This window comes from Notamacropus eugenii, chromosome 3 (genome assembly GCF_028372415.1).
Source record: "Notamacropus eugenii isolate mMacEug1 chromosome 3, mMacEug1.pri_v2, whole genome shotgun sequence".
NCBI classification, from domain to species: Eukaryota; Metazoa; Chordata; class Mammalia; order Diprotodontia; family Macropodidae; genus Notamacropus; species Notamacropus eugenii.
The window spans coordinates 295,215,979-295,237,065 of NC_092874.1; the positions used below are offsets into that span (position 1 = coordinate 295,215,979).

The 21,087-nt window shown below is 48.6% G+C and overlaps 1 protein-coding gene across 8 annotated transcripts in view; it reads left to right on the plus strand.

Annotated features, from left to right (window-relative positions):
• The window catches only part of TRIOBP (TRIO and F-actin binding protein), a 74,203-nt gene that overhangs the window by 20,904 nt on the left and 32,212 nt on the right, over positions 1 to 21,087 (plus strand). For 5 of the 8 annotated variants that reach the window (XM_072656032.1, XM_072656031.1, XM_072656030.1 and 2 more), the window contains 3 exons: positions 936 to 2,168; positions 3,714 to 3,812; positions 6,487 to 6,624. In XM_072656032.1, the coding sequence (XP_072512133.1) occupies positions 936 to 2,168; positions 3,714 to 3,812; positions 6,487 to 6,624 (1,470 nt within the window). Of the gene's footprint in view, positions 1 to 935; positions 2,169 to 3,713; positions 3,813 to 6,486; positions 6,625 to 17,006; positions 17,751 to 21,087 lie in introns of those variants that run through there. The other 3 variants (XM_072656034.1, XM_072656036.1, XM_072656038.1) reach the window with 3 other exon arrangements.

Below are 21,087 nucleotides of genomic sequence, written 5' to 3' on the forward strand. Positions count from 1 at the left end.
CACTGTAGGTCTTTGTCCATCAGGATTATCTCCATAGGGAACTCCTGAGTGCTGTTCAGCACCTTTTTCTGTGGTTTATATTCTTAAAGTTGTCTGGGGCTTGGAGAGAGTAAGTGACTTACCCAGAGTCACACAGCCAGTACGAGCCAGAGGCTCAACTTGAACTAATCAAACCAATCCATCCATCAACAAGCATTTATTAAGCTCCTGATAAGTCCCAGACACTGTCCCAAGTGTTGGAGATAGAAGTGCAAAGAATGAAATAATTCTCACTTGAAAAGGAGCTTGTATTCCCAGACCTTCCTGTCATGTGTCTCTCACTACAGATATTATTGTACCCATTTTATAGATGAGGATACTGAGGAGCAAATGGGTGAAGTACTTGTTTAGGATCACCCAACTAGTAAGTAGGTGAGGTAAAATTTGAGCCTGGGTCTCTCTGACCTCGAGGTCTGATCCCATCCCTCTGTCCAAGGTCACATGACTTTTAAATGGCAAAAGTTAGGACTTGAACCCAGATCTTTTGAGAACCTGTGTCCTACACCTTCTAGGGCTACATACAAAGCTTAAGCTTTTTCTGTTTTAGACCCCTTGGGCAGTCTGGTGAAGCCTAGAGACCCCTTCGTAGAATCATGTTTTTAAGTGCATAAAATAAAAATATATAAGATTGCAAAGGAAACCAGTTATGTTGAAATGAAGTTATAAAAAATAATTTTTTAACAAGGTTATGGAGCTCAGATGAAGAACCCCTCTCTTAACTTAACCAGTCGCTCCCGGGCAGGGTTTGGGCCAGTATGTGTAACCTGGCTGAGTGGTGGCTTCCTTGCATCCTATACTTGCCAAGATGCCACTCTCTGAGCCCTCAGCCTGGAGAAGGGCCATTGGTCTTTGTCTGTGGTACCTACGTCTCACCTGCGCTTTCGCCCCATCCTCAGGTGACCAAGAAGCCCCCCCAGCCTTCAGAACAGGCCCGAAGGGGCCGAGCGGAGCCTTCTCACACCAAGAGTTCAGAGAGACGCCCCGAGGGAGACCGACGGAGCAAGGGAGGCTCCGCACCCCCCAAGAATCTGGTCAAACTCCCAGAGAGGGAATGCAGAGCCAGGGGGCAGCTTGTTCACTCCAAGAGCCTAGACATCCCCTCTGAGAATGATCGACTAGGGCAGAGGCAGTCTGTGGGTCTTAGGCACTTAGGAAAGTCAATGGAGGGGGAGTGGGGGCCGCCAGAGGAAACCTCCCACCCCAGGTCTCCCAAGAGACATCTGGAGAGGGGCTGTGGCTGCCAGGGCCAGGCCTATTCAGACAGAGGGATGGAGAGGGACTTCAGAGGCCAGGAGGGGCATTCCTGCACCAGGGCTCTGGACATGTATCCGGACAGTGAGTGGAGAGGCCCCACCAAAGAGATTGTAGGCTGCTGGCGGGCACTAGCAGAGCAAGTATGCTGTAGGCGGCTAGAAAGGCTCCGCCAGAGCGGGCAACTGCTGGACTGGGATGGACCTGGGAGGTCTGAGTGGGACTGTGGCCTGAGGGAGCTCAGCCCGCCCCCTGTTCCAGAGAGGCCTGCCAAGGTATCCTGGGGAAGCCTAGGAGAGCTCCCCCATTCTCAGAGTCTGGAGAGAGTGGATGAGATAGACTGGGGGAGCCTGGGGGAGTCAGCCCTCCCTCGGAGGCCTGAGAGACCCCTGGACATGGACTGGAGGGACCTTGGAGAGCTCCCGCATCCTCGTGTCCCGGAGAGACCTGTGGGAACTGACTGGGGAAGCCTAAGGGAGCTGCTCCTACCTAGAAGCCCAGACTCGTGCAGAGAGATCGGCTGGGGAGCCAGGGGGGAGCCCATGTTTACAGAGGGATCCTGGCTGGAGAATGGGGAGGCCAGGTCCCCCAAGCGCACTGAGGAGGCCCCGGAGCGGGAGTGGCAGAGCACCTCAGAGCCCGCAGGCCTGGTCATCCATGACAAGCAAGCAGAAATGAATGGGTACAGTCTTGGGGAGCGCCTACTGAGTCCAATTCCTTCGGTAGAAGAAAATGGGGCTGACCTGGGACAGCCAATTGGCTCAGCGCAGTGGCCAAAGACAAAATTGGAGAGCTGTCCCAATACCTCGGAGGGAGCTGGTCTGCAGGAGGAAGAGGACAAGATAGCAAACAACGTGGGCCCCCACCCATCTGAGGAGGTAAGGCAGAGAACATTAGAGTAGGAACTCTGTGCCAGACCCTTCCTATGAACCTGTCTCCCACCCAAGGGTTCTTCTAGAACTCCTAGGTCATGGCTATAGGAGTAATCATGTAATTGGGTGGCCCATCCTGTGCCTCAGTTTCCCTCTCTGGGCACTATAGGCTTATGATTACAACACACCATCCTCCTCCCCTGCCTGGGACCCAATTAACATACCTGTGACACTTTGATTTTCTTCAATTCAGCAAAAAAATGTGTTTTTAAATTTTTTAAATTTATAACAGATAGGTTTTTTTCTACATCAACTTAATTTACAGGCCGCTAGGTGGCGCAGCGGACCAGCCTCAGACTACCAGCTTACTTACTAGCTGTCTGACCCTGGGCAAGACATTTACCTCGTTTGCCTCAGTTTCCTCAACTGTAAAATGGGGATAAGAACAGTACCTACCTCACAGGGTTGTTGTGAGGATCCAATGAGATAATATTTGTGAGGTGTTCAACGCAGCCTCTGGCACATAGAGTGCACCTAATAAATGTTTGCTCCTTCCCCTTTGTTTTCAAATTGATCCCTCCATCTCCCCCGACCTAGAGCCATCCCTTGGAATAAAAAATACAAAACCCAGCGGCACTGACAACACACCATGACACACCAACACAACCCAATCTGATGATCTATCCAGTGCTCCCACCTATGGGCTCCCACCTTGACAAAGAAGGCTGCATTATCTCATCCTTCAGGGTCAAGGTTGGTCATGATAATTACACAGGAATCATTTTCCCACGAAACATTTATTGAGCTTGCTGTGTGCAAGATACTGAAGACAAAGACCCAAAGGAAACTGTCCCTTCACTCCCTCCAGCATCATCTTTGATTCTTTGAAATATGGCTGCCTTGAGATTTTGTTAGTGTGTCAGGCAAGAGAGCCTAGGGAAATAAAGGAATACTCTCTAAGGCATTCCTAGCAAACACTTTGTAGGTTTCTGCTCAAGCCTCCAGTGATGGTAAGCTCACTACCTCCCAAGGCAGTCCATTCCACAACTGCCCTGGGTAGGAAGAGTTTTCTTACCTCCAATCTAGTGGGGCCTGAGATAGATTGGTCAGATTGTACAGATGGGCATGTATGTGTGAGAGACAGAGAGAGACAGAGAAAGACAGAGAGACAGAGAGAGAAATATGAGAAGAAGAGGGAGAGACAGAGAGACCGAAAGACATACAGTGAGAGAGAGAGAGAGAAAAAGAGAGTAGAGAAGAGAGGGAGGGAGATTATGTCTTAGGCCCATTTTACTGATGAGAAAACCAAGGAGGTTAAAAAACAGGTTCGTGAGTTAGAGCAAAAGGTCATCTAATGCAACCCCCTCATTCAACAGATAGGGAAACTGAGTTTTGAAGGCACAGACCAAAAACTCAAGAGAAAAGGTATGCATCATCAATGGAGCAGCCATCAAGGCCTATTGACCATAGTGGCTTCTGCCCTGGCCCAGCAGGGCTGAGGGGAATAGGATGAAATCCCTGGCCTGAGACTGGTTCTCTCTCCTCATACAGCCGGAGTCAGATGGCGGCACCCTACCTGAGCCTGAACATCCAGAAGCAGCCAAGGACCAAGACACGTGCTTAATGACCGACCAGGAGAAAGCTGCCACGGTAGTTGGGGCCCCAGTTGGGGGAGGGGCACAGAAGAGAGATATGGGTTCGCCCAAAAGGTTAAGAGCCCCTGGTCTGGCTGAATAGGGGTGGGGAGGTCAGCCCCACCAGGGCCATGATGTCACCAAATCCTACAAAGAGGCAGGGAACTCTTGTGGACAGGACACTAGGTTTGGGGATCAAATAATGGACCTGCTTTCCAGTCCCAGATCAGCTACTTACTCCTGGTGTGACGTTGGGCAGCTCACTCCTCTTTCCATGCCTCAATTTCCTCCTCCATCAAATGAGGGGCTTGGACCAGACAGCTCTTTAAGGTTCCTTCTAGTTGGAGGTCTGGGCACCTCCGGTTCTTGGGAACCACGTTTAAGGGTGTGCGGAACTTAGGCTGGGGAGATAGCAGTTACAAATCTTAGGCAAGAGCCCATTCTCTGCCCTAATGAGGCATAGTCTCATAGAGTCTCTTGGGTTACCTGAGCTCACCAGGGCTTGGAGATGATAAACTTCAGAAGGGAAAAAGTACACCCCCATCTTCCTGCTGGGACCACCTGCATAGTGAGGACAGAGCAGGACTGGACTAGGAAGGGGACAGGCCCCATTGTGGCCCCAGAACTAGTTGGGTGGGACCTTGGGAGCAACCATTCATTTCCCCACTCCTCTAAAGTGACTGTCTTGAGCTAGGTGGTCTCTAAGGGCCCTCCCAGCCCTGACATCCCCTGTTCTAAGCTCCCTCCCAGCCCTGACATCCCCTATTCTAAGCTCCCTCCCAGTCCTGACATCCGCTGTTCTGAGGCCCCCCTCCCACCTCCTCAGCCCCAGTGGTGATGGTCTTCATTTTAACATTTCCCTCCCCCCTTTCTTTGCTTCTCTCTCCCACACACTACCCTGCACTCCCTGACATCCTCTTCTGTCCTTTGTGGTTATTGCTCCACACTTCCTGGGGCCTACCTTTTGCTAGGCCCCAGTGCAAAAGCCAGTGAGATCTCAGCTCCCATCCAGCAGAATTAGGCTCTGTGGGATTGAAGATGAGCTGGGGAGAGGCGGACCTGGAGGGAGAACAGCCTCAGAGGAAGCAAGGGAGCCTTCTCCTTCCTTCCTAGGAAGGACAAGAGAATCATCTCCTCCTTCCCTGCACTGCAAGCCAGAGTGGGGAGAACACTGGACCTGCAGTCAGGAAGGCCTGAGTTCCAATGGGGCCTCTGACACTGACTGGCTGTGTGACCCTGGCAAGTCACTTATACAAATCTCCCTTTGCCTCAGTTTCCTCAATTGTAAAATGGGAATAATAATAGCTCCTTCCTCCCAGGGTTGTTGTGAGACTGAAATTAGGTAACATTTATAAAGCACTTTACAGAGCTTAAATCAATATATAATGTAACTTATTATCATTATGATAGCACCTAAATGTTCACAAAGGGCTCTCTCTCCCCCTCACATCCTGGGAGGCAAGCAAATTACGAGAAGAGAAGTCACGGTGGCACATACCTGAAGCCCCTGCAGCCACTCTGGGAGACTGAGGCCAGCTCCCCCAAGCTGGGGAGTTCTGAACCTCAGCAGGCTCAGGTGGCTGGGAGTCTGCCTACAACTGGCACCGACCATCCAGGGCAGTGCGAGGAGACCAGGCTGACTAAGGAGGGGGGACATGGCCCAGGCATCTGCGCCAATGAGAGAAGGACGGTGGCCTGGAGTAGCCTCTGCAACTCCAGCTGGGGTGAAATGGGGAGCCCGAGTCTTTAAGAGAGACAGAGACAGAGAGACAGAAAAAGACAGAGACAGACAGAGGACAGGGAAAGACTTGTGACTTCGCCAACTTGGGAACTCCTACTTCTAGCCCACCTAAGACTATTAGTAGAAGATCGTTCTAGTGCTGTGATTACTACAGCGCCTGGCACATAGGAGGTGCTTAATAAATGTTTATTGATTGAATTCGGGACTTCCTGATTACAAGCCCAGAGCTGTCTCTAACCACTGAGCTGCAGGGGCTGCCACACCACAAGGTCCCTCTATTCCTCTCCCAAATCCAGCCTGACTGCCCTACAGACCTGTAGCTTCATAAAATCATGAAATCATTTCCCTGCCCCACTCCCCAGTATTTCCTACCGAACTGCTGAGGCCTGAAGTCCCACTGCCTCAGTTTCAGATTCAGTGATTTGGCTCGGTTAAGCCTTAGCCCTTCTATGGTCTCCACCATTAATAAAGATATGGACTACAGTTGGGATTTCATGGATTAAAGAAAACTCCCAAGTGAGGGAACTCCCTCTACCATTGCAGATTGCTCCTCTCTTTAATTTAGAGATTTAGAAGCTGAAGGACTGAGAGACTAAGGGATTGGCCCAGGGTAACTCAGCCAGTATGTGGCAGAGTCAGCCCCTAAATCCAGTCTTCCTGGATTCAAGGCCAGTTCTCTCTTTGCACTCCACTCCTCAGGCCTTTCTACCATAGTATAAATGGCTTCATCAGGGTCTGTCTCAGAATAGATTTTCATTGGGTTGAGTGGACCCTGAGAGGAAGCCCCCGAGGATCCTGGGTGTTTGGGAGAGCCGCCATGGGCCAGGGGAAGGACTCAAAAGGAAACTTCCCTTGATCCCCAGTTTTGGTTGAGGACCTGCCTTGCCCCTGCCTCACAGTGGGGACCAACAGAGAAATAGCCCTGGACCAACTTGACCCTGTTTGACAGGCAGACAACATCCAAGCCAAGGGAAAGGCCGTGAGCCCCCCCAAGGGCCGACTGGTGACTTCATGGCGAATGCCCGGAGACCAGCCCACACTCTTCAATCCGTTCCTGATTTCCCTGGGGGTTCTCAAGTGGCGAAGGGTAGGCCTGGGAAGGCTGGGAGGGGATGGAAGAGGTTGGGGCTGGGTGCTGTGACCCTGGACATCAGAGCTTGAGCTGGCAGAGGGTGTTTCTGGGCCCCTTCTATGTCCTGAGGGCCTCTGAGGGCCTTGACAGGAAGATTTCATTCAGCCACAGGCCAGACTGGATGCCAGGCACCCAGAACTAGAGTCAGAGGCCCCAGATTCCAATCCCAAATTGGCGATTTACTACCTGTGTGACGTGGCAGGGAATCACCGAAATTCTCAGAGGCTCCATTTCCTCATCCATAAAGTGAGAGCTTTGGGGAGGTGGTTTTCAAGGCCCCTATCAGCCCCAGATCTAATGCTCCTGCATTAGGTAAATCAGGGCATAGTCAGAAGAACTGGATTCAAATCCTGCCTCGGTTTACTACCTATGTGTGACTTTACCTCCCTCCCTGGGCCTCATTTTCCTATTCTATAGCATGAAGAGTCTGGGCTGAATCAATATCTGTGAACCTATAGTGTATTTCTAATTCTGAGATTCTGCCATGGTCAATTCCAAGTCTTTCCCTAGAGCCAGAAAAAAGTCCAGTTTATTCCCCTCCCAGGTAGGGGTATAGAGGGAGGAGAAGGGAGTGAAGGAGGCTTGAGTGTGACCCCCCAAACCCGCTGATCTCTCCAGCCAAGGAAGGCCAAGCTGAGGGGGTCTAGATGGGGGGTGGGCAGAAAAGACACAGAGGAAAGGCAGCTGATGGGATGGGGGTGGGGAGGGGGCCCACTCCAGCCTGGGCCAGGGCCAATTGCATAAACATCTGGCCTTACGTAATCCTTCCTGCTCAGGGAAGGCTGTAAACACTCAAGATGGATGGTTTGGAGTGTCCTTGAGGGAGGAGGGACAGGCCAGTCTTGTGGAGTTTTTTTTCTTTTTCTCATTAAAACAAGGAGGGGGAAAATGAAATCAATCCACTTCTGTGGGCAGGCTAGGCCTGGAGCAGATGTTTGTCTCTTGTTGGGCCAGGCCTGGGCAGTTATATATCGGGTGATGACAGAACTCTCTGTCCTTTCTACACTGGATTTAAAGCCTCCCACCCCTACCCCTCCCCAGCCTCTCTGAATAAGGTGTTAAAGGCCCTTAATGGGCAGATATATTACTGGGAAGAATTAGACATACAAACCTTAGGAGAGAGGAGTTTCTAATCACCTACACAGGTGTGGGGAACCTGAAGCCTAGAGGTCCCATGTGGTGCTCAAGGTCCTCAAGTGCAGTCCTTTGGCTGAATCCAAACTTCATGAACCTGCAGCCTGGAGGGAACACAGGTTCCCCACCCCTGACCTAGGAAACAGTTGGGATGGGGGCAGTTGGGATTGATGGAGGATGGTCAGTGGAAGATAAAGAAGAGGAAGAGGCAAGTCTCCATCTGGAAGCCCCTCATTTGGCAGATGAGGAGAGAGGCCCAGGAAAGCCAAGGTCCCATAGGATGGTTGTAACCATCTGAGGTGGGATTTGAATCCAGGTCCTGGGGTTTCAGAGGCAGTAGCTGTCTTTACAACTCTCTCTGGGAATGTGGCCAAACAAGTTGGCTAACAGGGTAAACAGGGCAGGCGTCTTCTCAGCATCAAAAAATGCAAGTGCTAGAAAGGAATGGAGAGGTGATGGCATTCATCTCCTCCCCATTTATAGATGAGGAAACTGAGGCCCACAGGGAGTTCAGACTTCCAGACCACAATGTTTAGAGTCTTTTTCATGACCTAGGAGGAAATAATCCTGAGCTAAGATTGAAAAGACCTACTTTCCAATCCCAGCTCAAGTATTTATTAGCTGAATGAACTTGGGCAATCTCACCTCCTCCTTTGTGGGCCTTTATTTCCACATCTGTGAAATGGGAGATGATAGGATCCCAGGTTTAGAGCTAGAAGGGATTTTGGAGTTCAACCCCCTAATTTTACAAAGGAGGAAACTGAGGCACAGGGAGGATCATGGTACCAGAGCTGAAAGATCTCTAAAGGTCCTCTTATCCAATCCCCTCATTTTACAGAAGAGGAAACTGAGGCCCAGGGAGGGAAGAGGCTTGACCAAGTTCACAGTGAGTCTGCAGTGGGACTTTGCAGAGGGTCCAGGTTGGGCATAGGAGAAACCTATTCCACAGGCCTGGCAGGACAGGAATCCATCTGCTAATGGTCACACGCCCTAGGGGTGACTCCCAAGAAAGCTGATGGGGGAACCACCTCAAGGGAGAAAGAACTTTCCAAGTCTAGGCCAAAACCCTGAGCTCTAGCTCCCAGCTCCCCTCCTCCTGGTGCCAAGGCAAGAACACATCCAACACATCCAGGATGCCAGGGAGGATGTTCCCCCATCCAAAGGATGTTAGCTTAGCTGTTGGCTGGAAGGCCCTTGGAGATCCAAGAATCTTCCCCCTCAGTAACTGAAAGGAACCTCAATGACCACCAAACAGCAGGCATGATTCGAACCCTGATCCATTAACTCTAATGCCCTAGTTTTTTCATTGTATTTACATGTCTCTTACACTCTCAGGTGGGAGAGAAAGTCAGCTGTACATCTCTATGTATCTCATAACTTTCTGAAAGCAGAGAGCTGCCCAGCCCTGGGAACCCAGGGGCTTTAGCTTTCTCACCTCTCAAATGAAGAAGCTGCACTCTTAAGTAAGGCCCTTCCAGCCCTGACATCCCCTGTTCTAAGGCCTCTCCCAGCCCTGACACTCCCCAAAGCTCCTTTCACCTCTAAATCTCTGATCTCATAGTCAGTCCCATACATGTATGTGCCCCTCTCTTGCCATCATATGGGGGGAGGGGGCTTGTGGTCAGGGCACACAGGACTCAGAGCCTTGCCCCCCCCCCCACTCCCTTGCCATCCCTCCCTCTCCTTCTTTCAGATACCTCATAAATCTCATTCTTCTATAAATGCCTTCCAGGATAAGGCCTGGTATCCTGAGGAGATGCCCCAGATAACAACATGTAACTGCATGCTCAGACTGGCCCCAAACCTCACTTTCACTGAGTGCAGCACCAGACAGGGCACTCCCCCTCCCTGGGCCTCAGTTTCCTTTTCTGTAAAATAAGAGAATTGGACTAGATGGCATCTAAGGGGCCTTGACATTTTAGGCTCCTGACCCTGTGACCTCCCAGTTCCACACCATGGTGCCGCCCAAGCAGAGTGAGTCTTGAGGGGCTGAAGAATCTGGCTTCAGCCTTGTCCCCTTATCTCTCTCCCTCACTGGCTGACTGAGCTCCAGACCAGGCAGGAAGGAGTCCCCAGATCTCAGAGGGAGTTTAACTCACATGCCTGGGGTCACAGAGTTAGGAAGTGTTTGAGACAGAATTCAGACTCAGGTCCTCCTGTCTCCAGATCTAGTACTCTCTCCAGGGCACTACCCAGCTACTTTGCAGTGGCACCTACTAACAAGCCAGATATCGTCATCCCAGGGCCCTGTGAGGCTGGATTGCCACCTCCTTATTCAGGGATGCCTCACCTCTCAGTGCAGCCCAAAATGCACTCATTCTTTTGCTTTTTCCTATCTTCCTCACATGGAACTGGTAGTCCGCTCAGACCCTCAGATCTTTTTCATAGACACAGTCCATGTGCAGTCCTGCTATCATATGACTGATTTTCCTGAACTCACTTGAAGACTTTGACATTTCTCTTACATTTCGCTAGCCTCGCTTCAGTATCTTGACCCTTCTATTGTGTCTGCCTCTCTCTCTCCCATCTCTGTATTACCTGCAGATCTGATGAACATGCCCAATCATAGCTATAAATGCTAAACAGTACAGGTTTGAGGAAAGCCTGGACTCAGGAAAACTCATCTTCCTGAGTTCAAATCCAGTCTCAGGCACTTACTAACTGTATGATCTTGGGTGAGTCACTTTACCCTGTTTGCCTCAGTTTCTTCATCTCTAAAATGACCTGAAGAAGAAAATGGCAAACCACTCCAGGATCCTTGCCAAGAAGACCTCAGATGGGATTACAAAGAGTTGGACATGACTGAACAACAACAGAGCTGAGGCTAGATCCCTCAGACATTCCAGTGGAGATTCCTTCAAGTCATCCAACACTAATGACCATACTTTGGGTCCGGCCATTGAACCGGCTCTGAATCTGCCAAACTGTGCTCTCTCCTCACCCACGCCTGTTTATCTTGCCCACGAGGATGGCAGGAGAGATTCTAACAAGTGGTGCTCGGTGCCTGCCCCATTCTTTTGTCCTATTAGGTTAGTATCTCTGTGATTAAAAGTAAATGAGGTTGATCTGGCATGACTTTCTGTTGATGGAGCCACGCTAAACCAGACCTACAACAATCACCTCTTCTAGGTGTTCACAGACCTTAATAACATGGTCTCTGGTTTAAAACCATCCTTTTAATAACATGTCCCAGAATTCTGGGGAAATCAAGGTCAAGTTCATTAACCTATACCACCTCCATTCTTCCCCCTTTTTGAAAATGAGGACATTTGTCCTGCAGTTTTGTGGTCCCCCTGTTCTTCTCTGTGAGCTTTTATCTTTAAAAAAAAAATAACAAATTTTGCTTTAACAAGATTTAAGATCCCTAGCACAATAACAGGAACTGAAAATGACTGGACATGAAAAGGGCCCCTCTGTTTTCTGCTAGTTATTAGGAGGGGAGGTCTTGCCTGCTTCTCCAGGCTCCCTGGCCACTCCCAGCACTGGGACGGAGTTCATCTGGACCAAGAAACTAATGCATCCATGACAGCTTGGCCTCTTACTGTCTTCCTACTTATCTTGGGTTTCAACTCCCTCTTGGCTATTTTTCATCATCTCTTTCTAGCGAAGTATCAGGATGCAGTGGAAAGCACTGGCTTTTGAGTCATGGGACTTGGGTTCGAATTCTGACTTGTGGTTTGTGCTTGGGCAAATCATGTCACTTTTCTGGGCCTCAGTTTCTCATTTATGAAATAAGAGTGTTGGACTAGATGACCCCTGAAGTACCTTCCAAATTTATGCTCCTAAACCAGGAGCACAACAGAACGCAAGGAATTGTATCTTCTCTCCATCATCCACCTACCTTGAACACCAGTCCTACTTCTTCTTCTTCTTTGATCATTCTTTTCCACCCCCACCCCAATGTATGGTCACCATTAGATTCTCTGGCCAAGTTCAGGTCCTTCCAAGCTTTAACTTTAGCACTGCTGCTGTTACTACAGATCCATGCCACATCTTTCTATTCACTCTCCATTACCCTCCCTTGCTTACATTTTCTAGATGTGTCTTTTTACATATAAGTTAACCAGAGAGTTCCCTGTGCATTCACATCTGCCTCTTTGGATAGATCTACCTCTTCTTCCTTACCAGAATAATTTTTCTTTGTGTATTTAGAATCTCATTCTTGAGAGCTTTCCATACTTCTTAGGATAATTTCTCCTTAAAAGTTTGAAATTCTACATGCCTTTTGTTTTTTTTGTTTTAATTTTTTTCCAGCTTTATATTTTATTTTTCCAGTTACATGTAAAGATAGCTTTCAATATTCACTTTTATAAGATTTTGAGTTCAATTTTTTCTCCCTCCCTCCCCTCTTCCCAGGGCAACGAGCAATCTGATATAGGCTATACATGTACAAACGTATTAAACATATTTGCACATTAGTCACATTGTAAAAGAAGGACCAGGACAAAAAGGAAAAGCCACAAGAAAGAAAAAAACAACAACAACAAAGAGAGAGAGAAAATAGTCTGCTTCCATCTGCATTAAGACTCCACAGTTTCTTCTCTGGATGTAGCATTTTCCATCATGAGTTTTTTGGAATGGTCTTAGATCATTGCTTTGCTGAGAAGAGCCAAATCTATCAAAGTTTTTCACTGCACAATGTTGCGATTACCGTGTACAATGTTCCGGTTCTGCTCACTTCTCTCAGTATCAGTTCATGTAAGTCTTTCCAGGTTTTCCTGAAATCTGCCTGTTCATCATTTGTTATAGAACAATAGTAATCCATGGCATTCATGTACTACAACTTGTTTAGCCATTTCCCAATTGATAGGTATTCCCTCAGTTTCCAATTCTTGGCCACCATAAAAAGAACTGCTATACATATTTTTGTACATGTAGCTCCTTTTCCCTTTTTTATGATCTCTTTGGGATGCATACCTAGTAGTGGGATTGCTGGATCAAAGGATATGCACAGTTTTATAGCCCTTTGGGCATAGTTCCAAATTGTTCTCAGTTTACAACTCCACCAACAATGCATTAGTCTTCCAATTTTCCCACTTCTTTCCCAACCTTTATAATTTTCCTTTTTTGTCATATCAGCCTATCTGATAGGTTTGAGGTAGTACCTTGGAATTTTTTTAATGTGTGTTTCTCTAGTCAGTAGTGATTTGGAGCATTTTTCATGACTCTAGATAGCTTTAATTTCATCTGAAAACTGCTGTTCATATCCTTTGACCATCTATCAGTTGGGGAATGACTTGTATTCTTATAAATTTAACTCAATTCTTTATATAATTTAGAAATGAGGACTTTATCTTTTCTAAAATATATAGAGAACTGCATCAAATGTACAAGAATACAGCTGATAAATGATCACAGGATATGAACAGGCAGTTTTCAGAAGAAGAAATTAAAGCTATCTATAGTCATACAAAAAATGCTCTAAATCACTATTGATTAGAGATTCAAATCAAAACAACTCTGAGATACCACAGCACACCTATCAGATTGGCTAACATGGCAAAACAGGATGATGATAAATGTTGGAGAAGATGTGGGAGAGTTGGAACACTAATTCATTGTTGGTGGAGCTGTGAGCTGATCCAACCATTTTGGAGAGCAATCTGCAACTATGCCTAAAGGGCTACAAAAATGTGCATAGCCTTTGACTCAGCTTCTAGGACTGTATCCCCAAGAGATCATAAAAATGGGAAAGGGTCCCACATGTACAAAAATATTTATAGCAGCTCTCTTTGTGATGGCCAAAATCTGGAAATCAAGGGGATGCCCATCAATTGGTGAATGACTGAATAAATTGTGGTATATGAATGTAATGGAATACTACTGTGCTATAAGAAATAATGAACAGGAAGACTTCAGAGAGACCTGGAAAGACTTCTATGAACTGATGCTGAGTGAAAGGAGCAGAACCAGGACAACTTTGTACACAGTAACAACCCCAGTGTGTGAGGATTTTTTCTGGTAGACTTAGTACTTCATTGCAATGCAAGGACTTAAAAAAATTCCCAATGGTCTCTTAAGGCAAAATGCCTTCCACGTCCAGAGAAAGAACTGTGGAATTCAATTGCAGAATGTAGCAGATCATTTTCTTTTGTATTATGTTTTGGCTTGTTTTATAATTTCTCCCATTCTTTTTAATTCTATGCAACATGACTAAGGTGAACATGTATTTAATAGGAATGTATGTGTAGAACCTATACAAAATTGTATGCCATCTCAGGGAGGGAGGAGGGAGGGAGGGGAAAAAATTAAGTTATATGGACATAATTGTCGAACACTGAAAACAAATAATTTTAAAAAAAGAAACGAGGCCTTTATCAGAGACACTGGCTATAAATATTATTTTCTAGCTTTCTGATTCCCTTCTAATCTAGGTTGCATTGTTGGCTTTGGGCAATAACTTTTTCATTTAATGTAATCAAAATTATCCATTTTGCATTTCATAACATTCTTTATCCATTTGGTCATAAATTCTTCCCTTCTCCATAGATCTGACAGGTTAACTATTCCTTGTTCTCTTAATTTGCTTATGGTGTCACCCTTTATGTCTAAATCAGGTACCCATTTTGACCTTATATGGTGTAAGATGTTGGTCTGGTTTCTACTGAACCATTTTCCAATTTTCCCATCAGTTTTTGTCAGTTAGTGAATTCTCATCCCAGAAGATAGTCTTTGAGTTTTTCAAACAATAGATTACTATAATCTTTGACCACTGTGTCTTATATACCTAACCTATTCCATTCATCCACCACTCTGTTTCTTAGCCAGTACCAAATAGTTTTGATGATTGTTGCTTTATACTACGATTTTACATATGGTACAGCTAGACCACCTTCCCTTGCATTTCTTTTCACTAATTTCCTTGATATTCTTGACCTTTTGTTCCTTCAGATGAATTTTATTCTTTTTTCTAGCTCTATAAAATAAATTTTGGGTAGTCTGATTGGTATGGCACTAGATAAGTAAATTAATGTAGGCAGAATTGTCATTTTTATTATATTAGCTTGACCTACCCATCTACATGCCCTTTCCTTGAATTCAGCCATCCAAAATCTGGGGTGTCTGCCAGACTATACTCAACTCCCTTTCTTTCATTACAGATTCTGTAATGGGAGTGGTCACTCCTCCCTAGGTTTCCCATTGTTTTTATTTTATCATTTAGCTCTTCCTTGTGGCTCAGAGTCAAGCCCACATTTCAATTTCCCCTTATTACATCCCATACCTTTTGAAGGTTAAAATTATAATTAAGGCAAGGCAAGAATGTATTAGCTAGACTGATTTTTACCAGGGAGAGAGCTCTACTTCAATACTTGAGGTCCCCAGTTAAGTCTACGTCACTCCTTTTTTGCTTGGCTTGTAATCCTTTGTTTTTTTCTAAACTCTTCATCTATTTCTTCCTTCTGCCCAGGTGGTTTGTAGTATATTCTCATGACAATGTCACTTTCATTTTATCACTCTGTTCTTCATCCAAAGGTAGTCTGTCGTGTTTACTCTCTCTAATTCCTGAATTTCCTCATCTGATTATATTCCTTTAGTTTACCAAGTGCTACATTATTCTCTCTTTAATTATTCCATTCCTTCTATAGAGCCATAGTTTAGTCATGCACTCAAATCTGCCTCCTTGCATTAGAATCTCTAGTTCCTCCCCAGTTTGTGTACAAACATTTAAAGCCATGGGTCAGAGCTAAGAACTCAGAATCTATTTAAAATAGACATCATATTTAGAATGAGAAAGGTAATAAGACCATAGATATTTAGAAGTAGAAGGAGCCTTAAAGGCCATGTAATCCAATACCATCATTTTATACTTGGGGAAACTGAGGCTCAGAGAAGTTAATCATCTTGCCCAGAAATCCAGTTAGTGGATTTCAGGTACTGACTCTGAAGCCAGTCAGTGCCTTTTCAGTTGAATTTTCTGTCCTGTGTCTTGGAGTCCTCACCTGGAGTATTGTGGTCAGTTTGGATCAAAATTTTGGAGAGATGTTGTCAAGCAGTCCAGAGGAAGATGATCAAGATGGTGAAGAGTCTAGAAACCATAGTGCGTGGAGAATAGTTGAAAGATCTGAGGCTATTTAGCCCGGAGAAGAGAATATTATTTCAAATATTGAAAGCTATCTGGTGGAAGCAGTATTCACTTTATAGAGAGCTGAACAGTACCAATGGTTGTAAGAATCAGAGGCAGATTTTCATAGTATTTGAGGAGCGCCTTTGACAGTAGAGATAGCCCTAAATGAAAGGCTTTTTAGGTGCTAAGGTCCCCATGACCCAAGGTATTCTAGCCAAGACTGGGTGACAATCTGCCAGGGTTTCAGCGGAGAGGATTCCTTCTTCAGAGAGGGGTTAGACCTGAGGACCTTTCTAAATTGGAGATTAGATGATTCTAGGAGTCTCTTTATCAAGTTGACTTCTTTTGGAGGGGAATCAGTCTCCCACTCCAAGCCAAAAGTACTTGAGGCTAAGAGGGAGGGAAGACACTAAGTTTTAGTTAAATTCAAATAAAAAAAAACATTTATTAAGCATTTACAAAATGCAAGAAAGACTCTGGGTGGGAATATTGGGATGGAAGGGGGGCTGTGTTCATAAGGGATGGTGCTAGATCTGGGTGTCATTTTTATGGGGCTGAGAAAGTTTCCTCTACTAAATCAGTCAGCCTGTTTCTGAACCTACAGTCTTAGAGTTGCATGGATGTTCACTGGAGCCCAACTCTTCTGGAGTCCATGGACAGTGTCCATAGGGTTTTCTTGGCAAAGATCCTGGAGTGGTTTGCCTCTTCCTTCTCCAGCTTTTCCCAAGTTTACAGATGAGGAACTGAGGCAAACTGGGGTTAAGTGACTTGCCCAGGGTCACACTGCTAGTAAATGTCTGAGGCTGGATTTGAACTTAGATCTTCCTGACTCCAGGAGCAGAGATTTATCTGCTTCACCACCTAGCTGCCCCAGGGTCACACAGCCAGAGCTTATCGGAGGTTGAATTTGAACTCAAGTTTTCCTGGGTCAGAGTCCTTACTGAGTCCCTTTTCCATCTGCTTTTCCAAGAGGCCCCTTAATAACCCTCAGCACCTAGATTTAAACTCACGCCCAGCCATTTATTTACTCCCACTGAGCGCAGAGGCAAATTCTTTAAACTTATTCTCAGGCTCCCCAGGGAGATGGGGAGGGATGCTTACCCAGGACCCTGCAGAAAAGCGCTTAAAATCTTAAGAGTTTAGAGCTGGGAGCGTCCCTAGAGGCCATTCTGCAGAAGGGGAAACTGAGGCCCGGGAGGTAAAGCAGGTCGCCCAAAGCCCAGCAGGTAGGGTACAAGTAGAGCACGGGTGGAGGGCAGGGGGGGCGTGTTTGGGATCAGTTCTCGCTCTCCCACGACGCGCAAGCTCACGCACCGCTCAGACCCTCCCTCGGCTTTCGGGGCCCCGGGCAGTCCCCGGGAGGGGAGTCACCTGCGGCAGCCTTCCGGCCTTACTCAGCCCGTGGCCCCGCCCCCGCCCCAGCTGGTCTCCGGCCCTCCGCCCCCCAACGCCACGCCTCCCTGTTTTCCCATTGGCCAGCTGCCCCCTCCCCCGCCCCAGGCCCCTTCTCCCTCCTCCCCCGCGGGCTCCCCCTACCCGCGGGCTCCCATTGGCCGCTTCGCCCGCCCTGGCCGCTGCCTGCTCGGACCGCCCCGGCCCATTGGTCCGGCGGGATCCTCCCAGGAAGTTTGAAAAAAAAAAAAAAAAAAAGGAGAAAAGAAAAGAAAAAAAGTTTTCTGGGCGGCTGGCGGAGGCTGCGGCCGAGCCCTGGAAAGGCAGAGCCCAAGGGAAGCGGGCGGGAGGGGATGCTGACCCCGGGCAACTGACTGGGGCTCAGGAGCCAGCGAGCCCGCGATCTCCCCCTACGACCCCCGGCTCTTCTTCGGCCCAGGCCGGGCTGCCCTGCCTGGGGCCCCGGGGGCCGCCCGGCTGCATGATGACGGTGAGCCCCCTTCCCCCTCTCCCCGGCCCCACGCGGGCCCCCCTCGGCCCCCCACTTCCTGGAGATCTCCAGCCTCGGGAGCGGGCCGGATCGGCCGCCCTAGCCTGCCTCGCAGGGCCCCCGAAGGGGGCGGCCCAGAACCGGGACCGAGCGTGCGCCATCTGGCTTGGGCAAGAAGGGGGACAGGGGCAAGATGCCCTGTGGGAGGCCCCCCGCGGCTCCCGATCTGCCCCCGAGCCTGGGCGCGAGGCTCGGCGCAGCCCTGTGCAGGCGCGCCCCATCCCGCGGGCTGTCAGGCTGTACTGACCCCTGGCCAGAGAAATGGGCCCAGCCTGACTGGAACTTAGTGCACGGGTGCTGGGCGTGGTCTCCCAAAGCCGGCCTCTCCCCAGAATCTCGTCCCCCGCAGAGCCTCGGGACATCCCCCCACCGCGGCAGGGTGAGGACTTGGAGCTAGTCTCGCCTCCTCGTTTAACAGACTGGGAAACTGAGGCTAGGGAAGGGATGTGAGCTTTCTGGGAACTTGAACCCAGGGCCTCTGACTCCAAACCCAAGGCTGCGTTTCTGTGGAAGGGGGCAGGTGAGCTGAACACCTGGAGCTGAGAGCTGCGTGGTGGTCAGCGGGGAAATGGGGGTATCCCGAGTCTTGGACAGAGAAGATATCTGGGTTCATTGCCTGTCCCCTGGATGCGGCGGCTCCTGCAGGAAGGGGGAGGCCGGCTGGGGAGGGGGGAGGAGGTAGTGATCCCCCGGGGTAGCCGTGTTGTTGGAAGCCGCTCGAGGCTCCGCCGCCCCAAAATGACAAGTGTTCCAGCTGTCACCCCCACCCCGGCTTCCTTCCTCCGGAGCACCGCAGAGGGTGACCCTGGGAAGGGAGAGAGTGGAGGGAGTTGTAGGGAGTGTGAGGGGGTCTGAGTTCCTTTTCTCCCCAATTTCCCCCTGCACACACACTTTCAGGACCCAGAGAAGGGGCTAGAGTCTTTCCCTTTTGTCAGGCGACTGCCAGGGGCCTTGCTGGGGCTCAGGGAGGCCTTGCTGGAAGCAGTAGCCAAACTGGACTGCCCCACCGGGAGGGGTGGTGATGACCCTGGGCTGTGGGCCTCTGTTTCCTCCTGGCCTCCTCACATCCTGCAGCCTCCAGGGCCTTCCTGTAGGCATGGAGACGCCCCTTCCCTGGCCATTTAACAGAGTAGGACTGTGGAGGGATGATGGAGGCCCTGTGAGTCGAGAATCCCAAGGTTTGGCAGGGAAAGGGACAGGTGGAGAATGGGATCCTAAGGTGATGCCCCTTTCCTCTCTTGTTTGTCATTAGCTCTGGCTGGCCGTCTGTAGCAGAGTTTCACTAGTCAGTGCCCTCCGGTAGCACCAGAAAGACCAGAGTTCAAAGCTAGCTTTAATCACTTACTAGGTGTGTGACCCTGGGCAACTCACTTCACCTCTGTTTGTCTCAGTTCCCTCATTTGTAAAATGGGGATCTTAATAGCTTCTGCCTCACAGGGTTGACATGAGGCTTAGATGAGATACTTGGAAAGCACTTAGCACAGTGCTGGTCACATCCTAAACTCTTAAATGTCACCTATTATTCTTTAGGAGGCTGTGAGATGTCATTTTAGAGGTACAGCGATTAGATATATCGTATCAGAATAGTCTGCCCCCATCCTTGGCAGGCGTAGCCCTTGCCAGCTCAGGAATCTGCCTGGTTCAGTGGTCGGAGCATAGGCGGATAATTGGATGGCCTGGGAAGTTGATCTTGAGCAAGTCTCTTCTCCCTGAGCCCAAGAATCCCCAACTACAAGATGAAGGGGTTAGAGAAGATACCTCCAAAGTCCCTGCCACTCCAAATCTCTGCTCCTCTGTTAAAGTGAAGGCTTGAGGCTAGAAATCCTGGCAGCATAGAGGGGGTGGAGACCCTGGATCTAAACCCTGGTTCTGCCCTTATTACCTGGGTGAACTTGACATTCCCCTTCTCTCTGTCTCAGTTTCTTCATCTGTAAAGTGAAGGGTGGGGGGAGGGGCCCTGGATGGAGGCTAGGTTTCCTTCCTGGGCTGAATCCAATTATCTTCTGCTTGATTTCTCTCCTCTTTCTTCTTCCCTTGCCTAGGATCCCAATTTCTGACAAGATTTTCTCTCTTCCCTAAGCTTGAGAGGCAGGATGGGTAGTGAGAGAGTTCTGATTCTTTTATCATTCCTTGTGTGACAAATCCCATCACCTCTGCATCTCAGAGATGAGGCCAACTTCTGAGGGCTCCTTTATCTCTGGGATCCTGCTCCTCAGCTCCCTGTCTCTGAGTTGCTCAGTCTGCTCTGACCATGTGGCCAGCTGAGGGGAAGGTAACGAAATAGGAGTCTGCTGAGGGACACATGGTCCTGAGGAGGCTAATGAAACTGGATTTGGCTTTTCTGGGGAGGCCAGAGCTGGAGGGCCTCCCCTTCCCCCACCTATCCTGGGGTCTGTTGTCAGGTCCACCTTGGGCATCTTCTCCCTGGTGGGAAGGGAAAGGCAGAAGAAAAACTGTGTGAACATCCCAGTGACTTGGAAAAACTGAGGGGTTTGAAACCAGTCAAGGAGGCAGAGAATGTGGGAAGGGAAGAAGTTGGCTGTTTTCTCCATTTTTACTGAAGGCAGAACAGAATGAAAGTCTGGAGTCTGCACCATGAGAGACTTGAGAGACAGCATGATCTATCAAAGGGTTTGGCGCATTTGGAGAGACCTGGATTCAAATCCAGGTTCTGGTATTTACTGTCTGTGTGACTCCAAGCAGGTTGGGTTGCCTCTCTGGGCCTCAGTTTCCTGGTTTGTAAAATGAGAGGAGTAGGCTACATGTCTTTCCAAGTGTCTTTGGGCACTAAGTGTGTGATCTTCTGAGAGCTAACAGGTCACTAAGAGGGGCAGCATTGTCTCTTCTGACAGTGGTTATTAAAAATAGCATGGATATCCACTGCTCCTAGACAATTTAAGTGCGGCTGTGCCTGAAGGCAGGGGGATGGATGAGATGAACTTTCTGGGCCCTTTTTTGCCCTGGGATGCCAGACGCCCACACTCCACCACAGCTGAGAAAGCAGGAGTGACTTGTGGTATGTTCTGGCCCTGGTGTGGTGGGTCACATTTCCCCTTTTTATTAATACTCTCACAAGCAGCCTGGAACATGGTTTGCTATCAGGGAAACAGCAAGATTTCCAGGTTTATCACTTGATGGTTGTGTGACTGGACTGGTTGCTCACTCCCCCTCCTCTGAGCTTCCATTGTCTCATTTGATCTTTAAAGGGGACCCTTATCTCTCAAAATCCTTGTGGGGATGGGGAGGGGGACAGACAGGAGTTCAGCACCCCAGCAGG